Source organism: Lipotes vexillifer, unplaced genomic scaffold (genome assembly GCF_000442215.2).
Source record: "Lipotes vexillifer unplaced genomic scaffold, Lipotes_vexillifer_v1.1 scaffold272, whole genome shotgun sequence".
Classification (NCBI taxonomy): Eukaryota; Metazoa; Chordata; class Mammalia; order Artiodactyla; family Lipotidae; genus Lipotes; species Lipotes vexillifer.
The window spans coordinates 552,731-568,494 of record NW_006772469.1 but is presented as its reverse complement, the minus strand read 5'-3'; the positions used below and the strand labels follow the sequence as shown (position 1 = coordinate 568,494).

At 34.5% G+C, this 15,764-nt stretch overlaps 1 protein-coding gene across 4 annotated transcripts in view; it reads right to left on the bottom strand.

The window, feature by feature from the left end:
• Positions 1-15,764, bottom strand: part of SEC31A (SEC31 homolog A, COPII component) — a 54,375-nt gene that overhangs the window by 32,735 nt on the left and 5,876 nt on the right. For 3 of the 4 annotated variants that reach the window (XM_007447541.1, XM_007447542.1, XM_007447544.1), the window contains exons 6-13: positions 14,326-14,468; positions 9,964-10,063; positions 7,476-7,637; positions 7,124-7,276; positions 4,752-4,988; positions 3,801-3,875; positions 2,332-2,370; positions 1,759-1,836 (exon numbers count right to left, since the gene is read on the bottom strand). In XM_007447541.1, the coding sequence (XP_007447603.1) occupies positions 1,759-1,836; positions 2,332-2,370; positions 3,801-3,875; positions 4,752-4,988; positions 7,124-7,276; positions 7,476-7,637; positions 9,964-10,063; positions 14,326-14,468 (987 nt within the window). The remainder of the gene's footprint in view (positions 1-1,758; positions 1,837-2,331; positions 2,371-3,800; positions 3,876-4,751; positions 4,989-7,123; positions 7,277-7,475; positions 7,638-9,963; positions 10,064-14,325; positions 14,469-15,764) is intronic. The other variant, XM_007447543.1, reaches the window with a different exon arrangement.

Below are 15,764 nucleotides of genomic sequence, written 5' to 3'. Positions count from 1 at the left end.
CTTCTGTGCTCGTGTTATCTACACATCTGAATGTTAGTACCTAGAATTCAAAGTCAGGAGCATTTTTGAATTGGATAATTTTAGTGTAGAGCACAGTAGAGCATCATCTGTTAATAATGCTTAATTAGTTAATACTATTATAGGAGAATAACTATAACCTTAATTCTCTCCCCAACAAAAGAGAAGCATTTTAGAATTTAAAAACTGAAATTACAAAATTGTAAAACTGGGCTTCCCTGGTGGCGCAGTGGTTGAGAGTCTGCCTGCTGATGCAGGGGACACGGGTTCGTGCCCCAGTCTGGGAAGGTCCCACATGCTGCGGAGCGGCTGGACCCGTGAGCCATGGTCACTGAGCCTACGCGTCCGGAGCCTATGCTCCGCAACAGGAGAGGCCACAACAGTGAGAGGCCCATGTACCGCAAAAAAAAAAAAAAAAAAAATTGTAAAACTTGTTATTCATATTGAGGAATAAATCAGACACTGATCTGATTATATTCACTAACAAACTTACCAAAAAAATCTTTTAACAATTTTTCAAATTTGCTTTCAAAAAGCAACTAATAAACTTTTATATATGGACTTCTGAAATATACATAAAGTGAAAAAATGCACAACTTATTATGTGGTTATCTTTAGTGTGTAAGCTACTATGTTTTATTTTACATAATAATAGTAACATCAAGATAAAGGGGAAGGTATTACCACCTTAAACAACATTTTTTCAAGTATTCTGAAAGCACACATTGATGACTACTGTTTTGTTAAATATATATTTACCTATTAATTCACAAGTGTATTTACAAATGGCCCTCTCTTTGATAATACATAGTTAGTCCAGTTGTATATAAATGAAAGTACGTTTCTTTAATGTATCCTACAATTCTATGTATTCCCAAAATTAGTTCAAATTTTCAGCAAGATTTTACCCATATTCTGTATTCTGAGTTAGATAAATGTTAGAAGATCCACTTCTAAGGAAAGTATCTTTAATAATCATCTTGTAATAGTCTGTTTACTGAGGAATCGTAACTTAGTAAAAGGTTGTAAGAAACTTTATATCATCAGAATATCCCCGTATCACAAAGAACAATGAAAAAGTCAAATATGAGATGAGAAACAAGAACTTGTTGATTAATTTTCTAAGATGAAATATAATTAGAAAGCAAGAAAAGTAAATTATAGAATTATATATTAGTGGCTTAAAACACTCAGAAAATTAAAAGGAAAAAAATTAATGATACAACTCTGTGTTCAAGGACTCTTTTTACCTAGTTATAAAAATTGTCGCTACAACTCAGGATGCATTTATAGTGAATCAGGACGATCAGATTATTTAGTGAAATATTCTTTACTTGGACTCAAAGTTCAAGATTAATTCAGAAGCTTATGTCACTGATAGTGAGTTGTAAATATTAATGTGTCAAGAAAAAACATTACCTTTACATGCAATGCAACGTGGATTTCTGAATAAAGTATCTTTTCAATTTGACATCTTGATATGCATCTGACCAAACTAAGTCAATCTCACATCAGCTGTTAATTTTAAACCATATAATCCAGAAGCTAGGTCAGAGAACTAAACATTTTAGAGATGATACTTCTATCAAATTAGTAAACAGACTTCTACCTTAAACATCTCTAAGAAAACTCCAGCTTTATTTTGGAACAAGTAGTCAAGAAAATTTTCCATATTTCAATGTGAGATGAACAAATATCACATATTTTCCCAATGTACTTAAAAATGAGAAAAATAAGTACCTCTCCCAAGAGCTGCTCTTCAGCAGCAGGGCTCTCCTCCCCATCACTCTGTGCTACTTGGTCAGAGTCTTTAAGAGCCTTTGGTACACAAAACAGTGACAGAGGAAAGTGAAGAATGTAGCATTAAAAGGTTATTAGTGAACAAGTAAGACAAAAGGCCCAACCAACAACATTCAGAGCTAGTTGAATCATAAGAAGCAACACTAAGTAAATTTATTTGAGGAACATCATTAGAGGAAAAGCAGGGAGCCATTACTGCTAAGACCTAACACTTCTTTCCTGCCAAACGTCCCTCAGCAACAAAGAGCTTAACGTTAAGTATCTGAGCAGTCACTGATTTCATTTTACCTCTGTTGTGAAATTCAAACATAGGAATTTCTACTAGCTATAACTAGCTCTACTAGCTATAACTTATGCTATTTTAAAGAGAATTATTCATGTATTAAAATGCCTACAATAAGCATTTGTTTTTAAACTGTAAAGCAATAAAACAAATTTCCTAAATTATATTTTCTTCTTTATGACCTAAACCAAAATTTTAGAAGGTAGCTATTTTTAAAGGCCTTCTCTTACCACATCAGGTCCGTCCACTTTGTTCAAGGCTGAAGCAATCTGAAATAAAGACAACAACTCAGCTACCAAATGGAATTCTATTTCAAGGCATACAGCAAATGTTCACCTCTTACTCCATTCTCATTGGCAAAAATCCAAAATTCAGATCAGGGGTAGCATGTTTAAGAAAAGAATAAAATTTTTGCAGAACTGATTCTCAATGGTGCTAGTTTCAGTTACATGGATCTATTTTATTGCTCACACGTCATCTTACTCTGCTATTCAAATTGTAAAACTAACCTCAAAACAAGCATGTTTTCTTCTACTTTGTTTTAAATAAAATAACTATAATTAAAAAAAAATTTCTTCAGAGACTCACTATGGAAAGAACTGCTACTACAAGTATTTTGACAATCAAATTTTATATCCTCATTTTTTTGCTAACAGGTTTGCAGTAAAACTTTCATATTAATCTCTTGCAAACCAAGTTATAGCATCAAGAAGTTTAGACTAATAATAAAGTTAAATATAAAAAATCTAAAGGAGTGAGCAAAGACACATGACCAGTAAGCAGCGGAGCTGTGATCTGAGCTCAGGTCTATCTGACATCAAAGGGGACTAATCTTCAATGTGCTCAGCACTGACTGCCCAGAGTGCACAGTATCCAACCTGTTCCGCATATGCGATAACTCTGCAATGCTACAAAAAACTTCAGTCATTTTCAAAGAATGACAAAGGGTTAATACAAATTATACAAAGAATTCTAAATATATCCTTCAAGGTTTCCAAAGTCAGAGTGTTTTAACTGCTGTTTATGTCAACACTGTGGAATAATTATTAAGCCGCTCTCAGAAGAAAACTATAAAACTGGAATATGACCTCCTTTTTTAAAAAGTAATCTTTTTTTTTTAAATTAAAATGTTAAGCAAATCACTTGGGCTTTTTGTTTATTCAGGTTTAGTACAATAAAACACCCTTGTTCCAAAATATTTACTAGTTACTTGTGAGCTGGACCAACTTAATAAACAGTTTGGGAATTGTGGGCTGAAGGCATAAACAGCGGGGGTGCAAAATAGTACCCTCTTTTTCATCACTCAAGCTGTAGTGAATGCAGGGTGATCTCTTAAGTTTTCCTCTCTCTTTCCTCCAGGACCGCTGGCTACACCTCCTCTTAAAAAACTAAATGTCATTCCCAGTGTCTGAGGTTCACAGCCTCTTTTCTTTCAAGGCCCAATTCTCCCTGACACAGCTCTTTAAATCGAGTTTGAATTAAAGGTGGTTCTAGCAGCTTCTAAATTCAGGTACAATGAGGAGTTTCACCTTTAACAATGTGTATGCAAAACTTTGGCAACCAAGCATAAATTCTTATTAAATGTTTACTGAATGATTTGAAACAATCTGTGTAGAACTTTTTAAAAAATAAAAACACCTATGCTACATAAATATTTTATTTGTGTAAGCACAGCCTTTAAACTTTTCCAAAAGTTTACCTTCTTTCCTAGGTCTTCTTTTCTATATCCTAGAAGTTCAAGGTATTTTCCACGAGAATCATCCTCAAAGTTTACCTTTAAAAAAAGACATATTCTTGAAACAAAGAATTGCATTTAAAGGCCTAATTTTTAATTAACTGCTTAAATTCCAAGCAGAATTATTAAAATTACCTAAAGTTTACTATATCAACCAAAAGGTTGTTTGTAAGAGAATCCAAAGAAGTTATTTTTTAAAATAGTAAGCCTACTAGTAATTAATTATCCAGGTTGAATAAAACTTACTTTTAAACTAATTTTTGTAAAAACAAAGTCATGTCCAAAGGTTACATGAGTGCAAAACTCACATTATGTGAAACATGTGATGTCCTAAAACTCTTTCTTAAAACTAATACTTACTCACAAATTTAACCTTACTGCATTCAAGATTTGTTTTCTTTGGAAAACTCAGAATTGAGAAATAGATATTCCCATGGAGACAAAATGACAAACCGGAAAATTCTATTTATTATTCTACTGTCGTAAATGCAACTCAGTAAAAGGAATGAGAAATGCCTTCAATCTCTCTCCCCTATACCTATTCCCTCTTTCCCCATTTTCCTTAATTAGACCTACTACAAAAATTAAATACTCTGTATTTTTATTATACTAAGCTCTATGTTCTAATTTTAAAATAGGTCTGTTGAATGTTATGTCTCTCTCACCTAAAAATAGCTATTATATTATTTTTTACTTATAAAAAAAGTATTTCATATTAGGCTTTTCACAGCAGAGAAGGAAGAACTCTTGACATAAAGTGTTAGGTCATGTACTCTCCATATGGTTTAATTTCATCAGGAGATCCCCAAATCACATTCTCTCGATTGTTTCTTCAACAGGAAGATAGATTTAGAATATGATGGAAATAGCTGAATTTGCAGATAATGAAATAAAATTGCTTAACACCAACTTTACCTTCAAAAAGGACCACACATTTTTCTCAAACTCAGTCTGGGAAGCATCAATCTTCTTCTGACAATAACTGACAAATCCTTGTGACTGCACGACCTGCTGAAGTTGGGCTGACCGGCTAAGGAATTCCTGTTCTGTTACGACCTGACTGATGCGCACGTGGTGCTGCTGCAGCTGCTGCTCAGCTCCCTGCTGAGGCTGTGTTCTGACACTCGCAAAGGTAACCAGTTTGCCTCCAAACTAGAATAGAACAAGTAAACAAAATCAGTTCTAACGACAAGGATGTGGCCCTCAAACGTACTGACTGTAAACCAGCTAAAGGAAAAGAACTCTGGCTCTGGATGCAATTGGTGATACACTCCCCTACTCCACAATCTGACCCCAGCCTTCAATTATTATTCCTCTTCACACCACCCACCTTCTACATAAAAGGTCCCAGTTGCTGTGCCCCACAATTTCTCACCTACTTGCTTTTACTAACTTCCACATACTAAATGCTACTCCTCTTCAAAGCCTGGGCAAATGTCACCTCTGCCATCCCAGACGCCCTCAGTATATTATATATCTTTTTATTTTTTTTGTGGTACGCGGGCCTCTCACTGTTGTGGCCTCTCGCGTTGCAGAGCACAGGCTCCAGACACGCAGGCTCAGCGGCCATGGCTCACAGGCCCAGCCACTCCGCGGCACGTGGGGTCTTCCCGGACCGGGGCACGAACCCGTGTTCCCTGCATTGGCAGGCGGACTCTCAACCACTGCGCCACCAGGGAAGCCCTATCTCTCTCTTTTGATTCAACTATTAGCTGTACGTATTTGCCTCCCTTTCTACTCTAGGCTCCACGTTTTAAAAGGTGGTGGATTATGCCGCTACAAAATATGCCATTTGACATAAGGATTATTTTGAGCTGAAGAATACTGAAAAACAACAGGAGCAAAAAAGGCACCCTGACCTCCTCTTTTCTTTCTGAAAGCAGAAGATGAAACTCACATGTGAGAGCTGCTCTCCCTACACCAGGAGGAAAGATACATCCTTATCACCAGATACGGGAGTCCAGGATGGGAGAACTCTATACAAAGAGACCTTGTTAAATAAAAATTATCTCCATCAGTCTCTACATATTTTAGTTACTGTTCCACAACTGCCATTCTTTGTTCAACCTAGCATATAAGCACTTAGGTTTTGCCACTCATTGGGGTCTTCATTTCTCTATGGGGGGGCTCCAATGTACATGTTTGCTGTCATTCTCCTATTAAGCAGGCTCAGAACTCTTCCTTTGGCCTCTCAAATTCATTCCTCAGGTCTAGGTATTGATGTCTTCTGAAATCTCTTGATTTCTTTCTTTTACACTGCTATTTTTCTGCCTAATTCTTTTTGCACTGAACTGCTGTATGACTGCACATCTACTCTTGTCTTTCCCCCTTCCAAACCATACTACATACTCTCATCTTCCTAAACAATAGACCTTTGATTATGTCACTTTTGGATTTAATTAATCTCTCATCCCTCTTGTCTGGTCTTCTCCACTATTTGCTCTCCTGCCTTTGAATCTTTGCTTTTATCACTTTCCACTTTACTTACTGAATCCTAACCATCCATCTAGTTAGTTCCTTCCTTCCCTAAGCAATTAAAACACTTATTATTATAAAATTATGTATGGACAAGGTTTAAAAGAAAAATCAAACTGTACAGAAAAGCCTCCCTGCCCCCCAATATAAGCTACTTGAGGACAGAGACTCTATCTAGTTCACAGGTATGTTTCCAGTGTCTAAAGTGGTACCTGACAAACAGAGGATGTTCACTATATATTTATCTTTGGAATGAAAAGTGCATGTCCACTCACTAATACTGAAGTATTATAAAGACAACAAATAACACTCCTTTCTTCCCCACGTGAGTCTGGAACCCAGTACGAGAACTGCAGAATCAAAATATCAGCTTTAGTGCTGTCATAAGGGCTGCTAGGTTAGAGGCTATAGTTTAGATGTCCAACCACAGTGGACCTTGTAACAATTAGAATGTAGACCCTCTCAAAAAGAAAAGAAGGAATGAAGGAAGGAGAGATAGAGAAGGAAGACAAGTTTAATCAAGTGGGGTAGGGAGAATGGTGCAAAGGTTGCACAACAAGGTGAATGTACTCAATACTGCTGAACTGTAAGTTTTAAAGCGGTTAAAACTGTAAATTTTGTTATGTATATTTTATTACAATTTAAAAGAAAAAAAAAAGGGAGTAGGTTTCACTTTTCCCGAGAAACCTTTCTGAGTGATGAAAACTCACAAACATATCTCAAACTCAGCCCTCTTCCGTCTGAGTGATCCTATAATAACACTTTACTGTAAGTCCTTTGTGTTTATGGACCATAAAAGCAAATCCACCTACTGAAAAGGAAGCCCCAACAGGTCTTCGGACCCACTTGGGTGGTTTCTTCAGAGGCAACACTATACGATGCTGAGCAGTCTGCTGAGGAATTTGTAACGGGGGAAGGGGCTGTCCTGTGCCAAATGGATCAAGATTCCCAAAAGATGATGAAAGCTAAAAAATAAAATAAAGTGAGATTTTTGAAACTTATGCAAGACTATATTACATGTTTTCAAGTCATATCCAAGAAATTTTTATCACAATTATCCAATTAATTGGTATCATTAATCAGTAAAGTTATTTTCAAAATAATTACACAGTAAGATGATTTTTTTCAGGTGTTATAATAAAAAACCTTAACACTTCTTATTACCTTGTCAACTTGTTTCTGCCTTAAACCATCTGCACTCCCTCCCATGATAGAATAAACACTGATATGCCCATCGAAGGAAGCAGCTGATAAGACAGCAGGATTTCTGGGACACCACTGAATATCAAAGCACCACTGTGTGTTGGTGGGAAGTTCATATAACACCTAGACCGCAAAAAAAAAAAAAAGTCAGAAAAAAGTATAGCCACTTTGTAGCCAAAACAGCTGAATTAATATGATCACAAATACAACTTTATTAAACATTTACTTTTACAAAGTATCCAGCCAGGAAAAACAACAATTGTAAAAATTTCTTTAAAGTACAAGAAAGTTCATTATGATAAAAAAAAAGAAATGCTGCTCAAAATTTTGACCAGATTTGGAATAAGTACATTTTAAAAAATGAGGTTTTCCTGTTTTTACTGAAATGGTACTAGAGGATGCACCCGAAAGACCAGAATACTCTATTAGGGTCAACTTGCTGAACTCTAAAAGATCGATGGGGTCCTAGCCAACCGACTTTGCCTGCCAAGATCCAAAGAACCACGTTTAAATTATTTGAAGATCAAATTTCAAAAAAAATTCTTGAGAAGGAAAAATTCACCGAGAAGTTTGGCTTCTTGTCAAGTGAGAAAACATGTATACATCATTCTTATTACTGCAGAATCAAAAGGGAATTTGGCATTATCAGTTTTCTTCAGAAGGAAAAGAATATAGAAAAACTATTAAAAATGGCTGATATAAATAAATAATGTAATAATTGTTTACTAACTTTACAATGTAATAATGTAATAATTGTTGCTAACTCAGTGTGATGGTAACTGATGCTCTTAGGAGCACAGGTTTTATGGCTTTAAGAAATAAATCAAATTTACTTAACTTTGGCTTCCTTGACATTTAAAATAATGTTTTATTTTATAAGAAAACAAAATAAAGTGAAAAGGCATTTAGCTTCCTCCTCTTTGATGCTTAAACTGATTTATAAGACTATTAGCTTCTTGATATCTGAATCACTTGTCTATTTCTAATTTGCATTTGAATAAAAATCTACTACAATTTTTAGTTGCAGCATGCACTAAAAGTTTATCCCTTCAAAGTCCAAGCACACACAACTAAGCATATGCAAAAAATCATTTTATCAAATTACATAGTTGAAAAAGAACAGTAATTTCCATGAATTTTGAACTCACTTGGGAAAGCACAGTGTAAAATGAAACACTTTCATTATTTGGTCTACAAATCTTATGAAGCAAAAATTATTTTTTCTCTTGTCTCCTCTAACATTAACGTTTCTATATTCTTACAGACATCACTGCAACTGAAAACTTTAAGCCACAAATCAAATAACAAAAGTGCTTGCTTTAATTTTAATGTTACAGATTAAAACCTATCGAACAGGGCTTCCCTGGTGGCGCAGTGATTAAGAATCTGCCTGCCAATGCAGAAGACATGGGTTCCAGCCCTGGTCCGGGAAGATCCCACACAGCGCAGAACAACTAAGCCCGTGCACCACAACTACTGAGCCTGCGGTCTAGAGCCCACGAGCCACAACTACTCAGCCCACGCGCCTAGAGCCTGTGCTCCGCAACAAGAGAAGCCACAGCAATGAGAAGCCCGCACACCGCATCGAAGAGTAGCCCCGCTCGCCACAACTAGAGAAAAGCCTGCGTACAGCAACAAAGACCCAATGCAGCCAAAAATAAATAAATACATAAATTAATTAGTTAAAAACAAAAAAAACACCCATCAAAGATACCTATTTTTACTAGCATACCATCAGGGCAACTAGGAAGGCACTTGCAATAAAAGTTTAAAAGCTGTAATTAGAATCTATGGTCTCTTGCCCACTAGTGAAAGAGAGGGAAACCATTCAACCATTAAGAAGAAGAAAAATAATAGGTAAAAGAGATTTTTAGCCCACAACCCAAAGCAAATGAAATTATATTTATATAATATTTATATTTAATAAGGTAAAATTCCCCATCTAAATTTCCATGGGTAGAACATATGACAAATATTTTATTATAAAGTATTATATTCTTGCTGTACAGTTCAGAAGAGAGATTAAAAACCTGCGTCCACTGATTTCCAAAAATCAAAGAGGATCTTCAGGAAAGGGAAAGCAAGAAAAAGACCCAAACCTTGAACACTCCTACTTTGAGGACACTTATTTCCAGAAAACACATTAAATAAATCAAACCAAGTATTTCTGAGTCTAGTTAAACACCTCTGATTGGAAATGGTGGGTGGGGGGTGATTACTAGGTTCAAAGACACTATTTCAATGATTGATATTCCCAGATGAAACAGCTGAGCTTAGATAATGCTCATAATAAAATCTCTGCTAGAGTTACATTTCACATACACCTCCGTCTACTTTCACGTTCTTAATTTTAGTCATGTACTAAAGAATTCATATGGAAATTTTCTTATTCAACCAGAGATAAAATATTATAATAGCTGTAAGTTTGAGAAACATTTCCTCCCCATACCTCTCCTGTGTTTGGGTTGGAACAGAGAATCTTAGCATCTTTTCCACAGCTCAGCAACAATTCAGGATCCGCCATGCTCCAAGCAATTGCCAAAATCCCCCTATAAGAAACACAAAGAGATGAAGAAATTTTTAATCTTGAGAAAACCAAATTATTTTTCTCTAGGTTTTGGAGACACACACTGCTAAGAGAAGTATAATTTCATATAATCTTTCTGGAAAGCAACTTAGCAATGTGTATGCTCTTTGATCATTACAAAGATAATACAGTATGCAGTGTATGACAGCAAAAAATGAAAACAAATGCCCAATAACACAGACAGCGTAATAATAAATTGCAGATCATCTTTTGAGGAGAAAATATGTAGTTAAAAATTATGCTGTAACCTACTAGAGAATGGACTTGAGGATATGGGGAGGGGGAAGGGTAAGCTGTGACAAAATGAGAGAGTGGCATGGACATACATACACTACCAAACGTAAAATAGATAGCTAGTGGGAAGCAGCCAATAGCACAGGGAGATCAGCTCGGTGCTTTGTGACCACCTAGAGGGGTGGGATAGGGAGGGTGGGAGGGAAGGAGATGCAAGAGGGAAGAGATATGGGAACATATGTATTTGTATAACTGATTCACTTTGTTATAAAGCAGAAACTAACACACCATTGTAAAGCAATTATACTCCAATAAAGATGTTAAAAAAATTATGCTGTAGAAATCTGTTTCTTATTATTATACACTGTTCACCAATGAAAAAAGGTTAACTCTGTACATAAGTTTGTATAAAACATATAATTACATTAAATACTTGCATAAATGGGGTTATGTATATATAAGGATATGTACAATAAAAGTTTTACCTATGGATGGGTAGGAAATCTATGTTTTCTACTCTTTGTTTACTAACTTTCTACTTTTCGTTACTGGAGTAGTTCTCCTATTACATGAGTTTTTTTTTTAACTAAAAGGAAACATTTTAAATTTGCCTCAAAGAAATATTACAGACCTAAATACTAAAGATTTGATTTTATAATTCTCTTTGTGTTTTAATATCCTTTGGATTTTTTATACTAAGTATAAACAGAGTAGTATTTTCGGTATTTCTACTTTTCGTTACTGGAGTAGTTCTATTACATGAGTTTTTTTTAACTAAAAGGAAACATTTTAAATTTGTCTTACAAAGAAATATTACAGATCTAAATACTAAAGATTTGATTTTATAATTCTTCTTGTGTTTTAATAACCTTTGGATTTTTTATACTAAGTATAAACAGAGTAGTATTTTTGGTAGATATTTTGAAAATTCAGATTAGCATCCCCTGTAAAAATAAAAAAACCCTCTATCCCACCATCCAGAAAAAAGTGCTATATAATAGTTGTTTTTTCTACATTCATGCCTCTGCTGTTTAGAGATGAAAGAAGGAAAGTTAACATTACCAGACCATGAAGAAAAATACTAGAAACTACAATTTAAATACCGGATACTAGAAAATAGTAGAACTACAGCTAGTAGATAACAGGGACTAGAAAAACACTAGAAACTAGAATTACGTTTGTGTATTTCTTAAAACAAAAACATACAAATTAATAATCTTAAATTCTCCTGAAAACATTACAGTAATTCTAAGATACAGTTTTTCAATTTCCAAAATACAGATAAACTTTATCATCAAAGTATATATTGTTTTTATTTTCCCCAAAAGTTGTTTTTAATTTGATGATATTTCTTACAATCTAAGTCCTCTCAGAATCAGGAAAATACGCTATAGGAAAAGGACCCAAATTATTTAAGAATGCCTTTTGTTTCCAACATTTTATTTTTTTTCAACATTTTATTTTTTAAGCATTAAAATCTTTGTAAAAATTATAAGGATAGTGTGATATACACCCTTATACTCCTCATGTAGATTCACTGATTTGGCCACATTTACTTTATGTCTTTCTCTTTCTCTCTCTACATATATATATTGACCATTTGAGAGTTAAATGCAGCTATTATGACATGTCACTTCTACACTTATCTCTGGGGATAAGAACATTCTCCTATATAATCACAATACAATTACATACTGAAAATATTTATCATTTATATGCAATACTTTAGAGTTCATATTCAACTTTCCCCAATTGTAGCAATAAAGAACTTTTATTGTCTCCGCTCTTTAGAATCTAATCGTGCATGTCAAAAATTTCAAGGTATGTCAAGAATGCCTTTTAAAGAAATCAGTATCATATTTAATATCACAAGTTAAGGAACATTTAGGTTCTTACTAAGTATTAAAAAAATCACTGAATTGTAGAACTGGAAGGGACCTTAAAGATCATATTATAATCATAATATACTCCAACTCTTGCATTTACTAGAGGGAGAAAATTGAGAACTAGTGAGGTTGATTTGCTCCTGGCACCCAGTATGGTATTCTATCTTGCTAAATTATGACCACTCCTAAAATTGGCAGCAGAATGTAATGTTAAGACCATAGATACTAGGATCAGTATGTTTGGGTTGGAAGTCAGCACTTGACTAGTTTTGAGACCTAAGCCAAGCTTATTAGCCTTGCCAAGCTTCAATTTCCAACGTGTAAAATGGGATAATAGTATTTACACCATAGGTTTGTTATGAGCCTAAATCAAGCTAACATTTGCAAATTTGGGATTAACATATACACACTGCTATATTTAAAACAGATTCCCAACAAGGACCTACTGTATAGCACAGGGAACTCTGCTCAATACTCTGTAATAAAAGGGCAGGGATTTTTGTCTGTTATATTACTGAATCCTAGCACAGTGCTTGGTACAGAGTACGTGTCCAATAAGCAAGTGTTGAATGAATAAATAAAACCTTACCCAATGTGAGAAAAATATTAAAACACCTCAGAATCATCCTTTCTTTACAAAGAGCTTATTGAAGCATAATATCTAAACAGGATTACATTCTGACCAGACTCTTTTCTCCTTTATAAGAAGCTCAAGGAGAGGTCACAAACCTTAAGACTTCTCAAAGTGTGTAATTCCACTATGGGGCAGTGGGTTTAAAGTTTTAGTTTACATATCCCCAAACAGGAAAGAAGAAAAAAGCCCAAAGTACTTAGAAAGTACTATAACATTAAAAGGGGTTTGTTTCTCATTTAAAAACATTGAACAAATGTGCATGAACTCCCTGGGTACCTGAATATTAATGATAGGAAATGGGCGTAATTACAAACTAAATTTTATTTTATTTTTTGGCCACGCCGCGAGGATTGCAGGATCTTAGTTCCCCAACCAGGGATGGAACCCGTGTCCCCTGCAGTGAAAGCACAGACCCCTAACCACTGGACCAGCAGCGAGTTCCCACAAACTAAATTTAATGTTACTAAAACTAACACAATTCTCATACCTTTTTTAGAGCATCCACACATTTATTAAAATTAAAGGCAGAATGAACCACCTAATTTCTCAAAAATGTTTGCTTTTTAAATTAAGATAAACACTCAGGGAAGAGATATGGGAACATATGTATATGTATAACTGATTCACTTTGTTATAAAGCAGAAACTAACACACCATTGTAAAGCAATTATACTCCAATAAAGATGTTAAAAAAAAAAGATAAACACTCAGAAATAAAACAAACTTTTCAATTGTTGCTTGACATTTAATGTTATGGAAGACTCTTGATAAGTATGATGAACCAAATAAAGATCAAACTGTATAAGGTCATGAGTTGTCCCAAAATGTTGTGATATACTAGAATTTTGATCTATTAACTGTTACTTGAAATAAGTAGTGGAAAATCCATTAACACATTTTCATGTTTTTGTGATGATTTGATTACCATTTTTTGGTATAGAATATCAGATGACTATTGCTTAAAATAAAAATAAACCACTTACATTGACTTTTACAAGACAGAGACAAAGTAGATTCCCTAATTTAAAAAAATTATCTGGGACTTACCTGGTGGTGCAGTGGTTAAGAATCCACCTGCCAATGCAGGGGACACAGGTTCAAGCCCTGGTCCGGGAAGATCCCACATGCCACGGAACAACTAAGCACGTGCGTCACAACTACTGAGTCTGCGCTCTAGAGCCCGCGAGCCACAACTACTGAGCCTGTGTGCCACAACTACTGAAGCCCGCGCACCTAGAGCCTGTGCTCCACAACAAGAGAAGCCACCGCAATGAGAAGCCCGTGCACTGCAATGAAGAGTAGCCCCTGCTCACCACAACTAGAGAGAAAGCCCGTGCACAGCAAAGGAGACCCAACCAAAAATAACTAACTAAATAAGTAAATAAAAAAAAATTATCTGATAATTCATAGTAAGTAAATACATTTTTTAAAATATACAAATTAAGTGTTTTTGGAAGAGCAGCAAGATACCTGGCATGGTTTTCTAGGACACGGAGTGGAGAGGAGGCAAAGCGAAGATCCCACATCTGGATCACTGGTAACCTGTCATCCTCAGAGGCAAGGACCATCTGAGTAGCAACATCAGGATGCCACGCCAACCCAGAGCAATGCATCTGTACATAGTTAAGGCTCATATTTTATCAGTCATACTATTTTATTTATTTATTTATTTATTTTTAGTCCACTATTTCATGAAAAGCCAAAATGAACATGAGGAATATGCCTTTGTTAAAGCTAAGAGTACCAAACATCAGCTCAGGCTTATTAAAAAAAAGAATTCTTATTTATTTATTCATTTTTTAATCTATTTTTATTTAAAATTTCAGTTTATTAAAAAACCCATACAACTATTAAATTCTATTAAACACTCTTAAACAGTAGTATTAAACATAAAAAGTTTAAAGGTTTTCAATTCAGCCAACCCTTTGATACAGAAAATCATTCTGGGCCAGAATAATTCTATACCAAAAATGAGTTCTCCTGTCAAAATTGTAACTAGGGGAGAAGTTTTATATAAATTTAAAATTTAATACTTTCAGAAAAATTAAAATAAAGAGATAAGATTTTAATGACAAAAAAATTCATTATCTTTCCTCTATTTCACCATAAAAATCAAGATAAAGTGTCTAAAGCAACAACTACTATTTCAATTTTCACATGGGATAAATTAATATTATTATTGAGAACTACCTGGAAGTTCAGATCCTATTAAGTATTCCAAAAGATGACTGAAATGTTTATTGTATACTTTATTCCACTGAAACTTGTTTTAAAATTTTTGACTCACTGAAAAATAATACCCTGAAGAAACATTCTTGTAAATAATGTTTTTTGTTGTTATTGTTGTTGTTTTTAAGTTATATATGTATTCTCTGATTTAGGCAAAGTCGTTTTTTTTTAAATGTCCAACTAAACAATGTAATTAAAAACAAATTAACAAGACAAGGCCTAAACTGTGTCTAAATTACTTTATAGCACATGATGACATAATATTAATGAATCTATAAAGCTGAAAATGTAATGTGTTATACAACAGCATATACTGTGTTAAGTGGGAGAACATCAGCTCACCTTAGCAGTGCCTAATCAGAAAAGATGAAGCCAGGAGTCTGGAAACAACAGCTTCATAGTCATAAAATTACTAGCAGGGAAAATTTTTACATTCTTGAGAAAGCTAAAGATGAATTAAAAAGTTGCTATAATGCTTTGGAACAGCTAGCAAAGCAAAACAACCAGTATATCATGGAATAACCCCCTTGATTAACCAATCTTTTTCTTCATCATTAATATATCCAGTGTGGTTTAGTAGGAATTTTATTATTTTCCCCAAAGGAAGAAACCTCTCATTCCAACATGATTGGTCCATAAAAAGACAGGATTTGACTTTATAGAAATTAGATTTGTTGCCT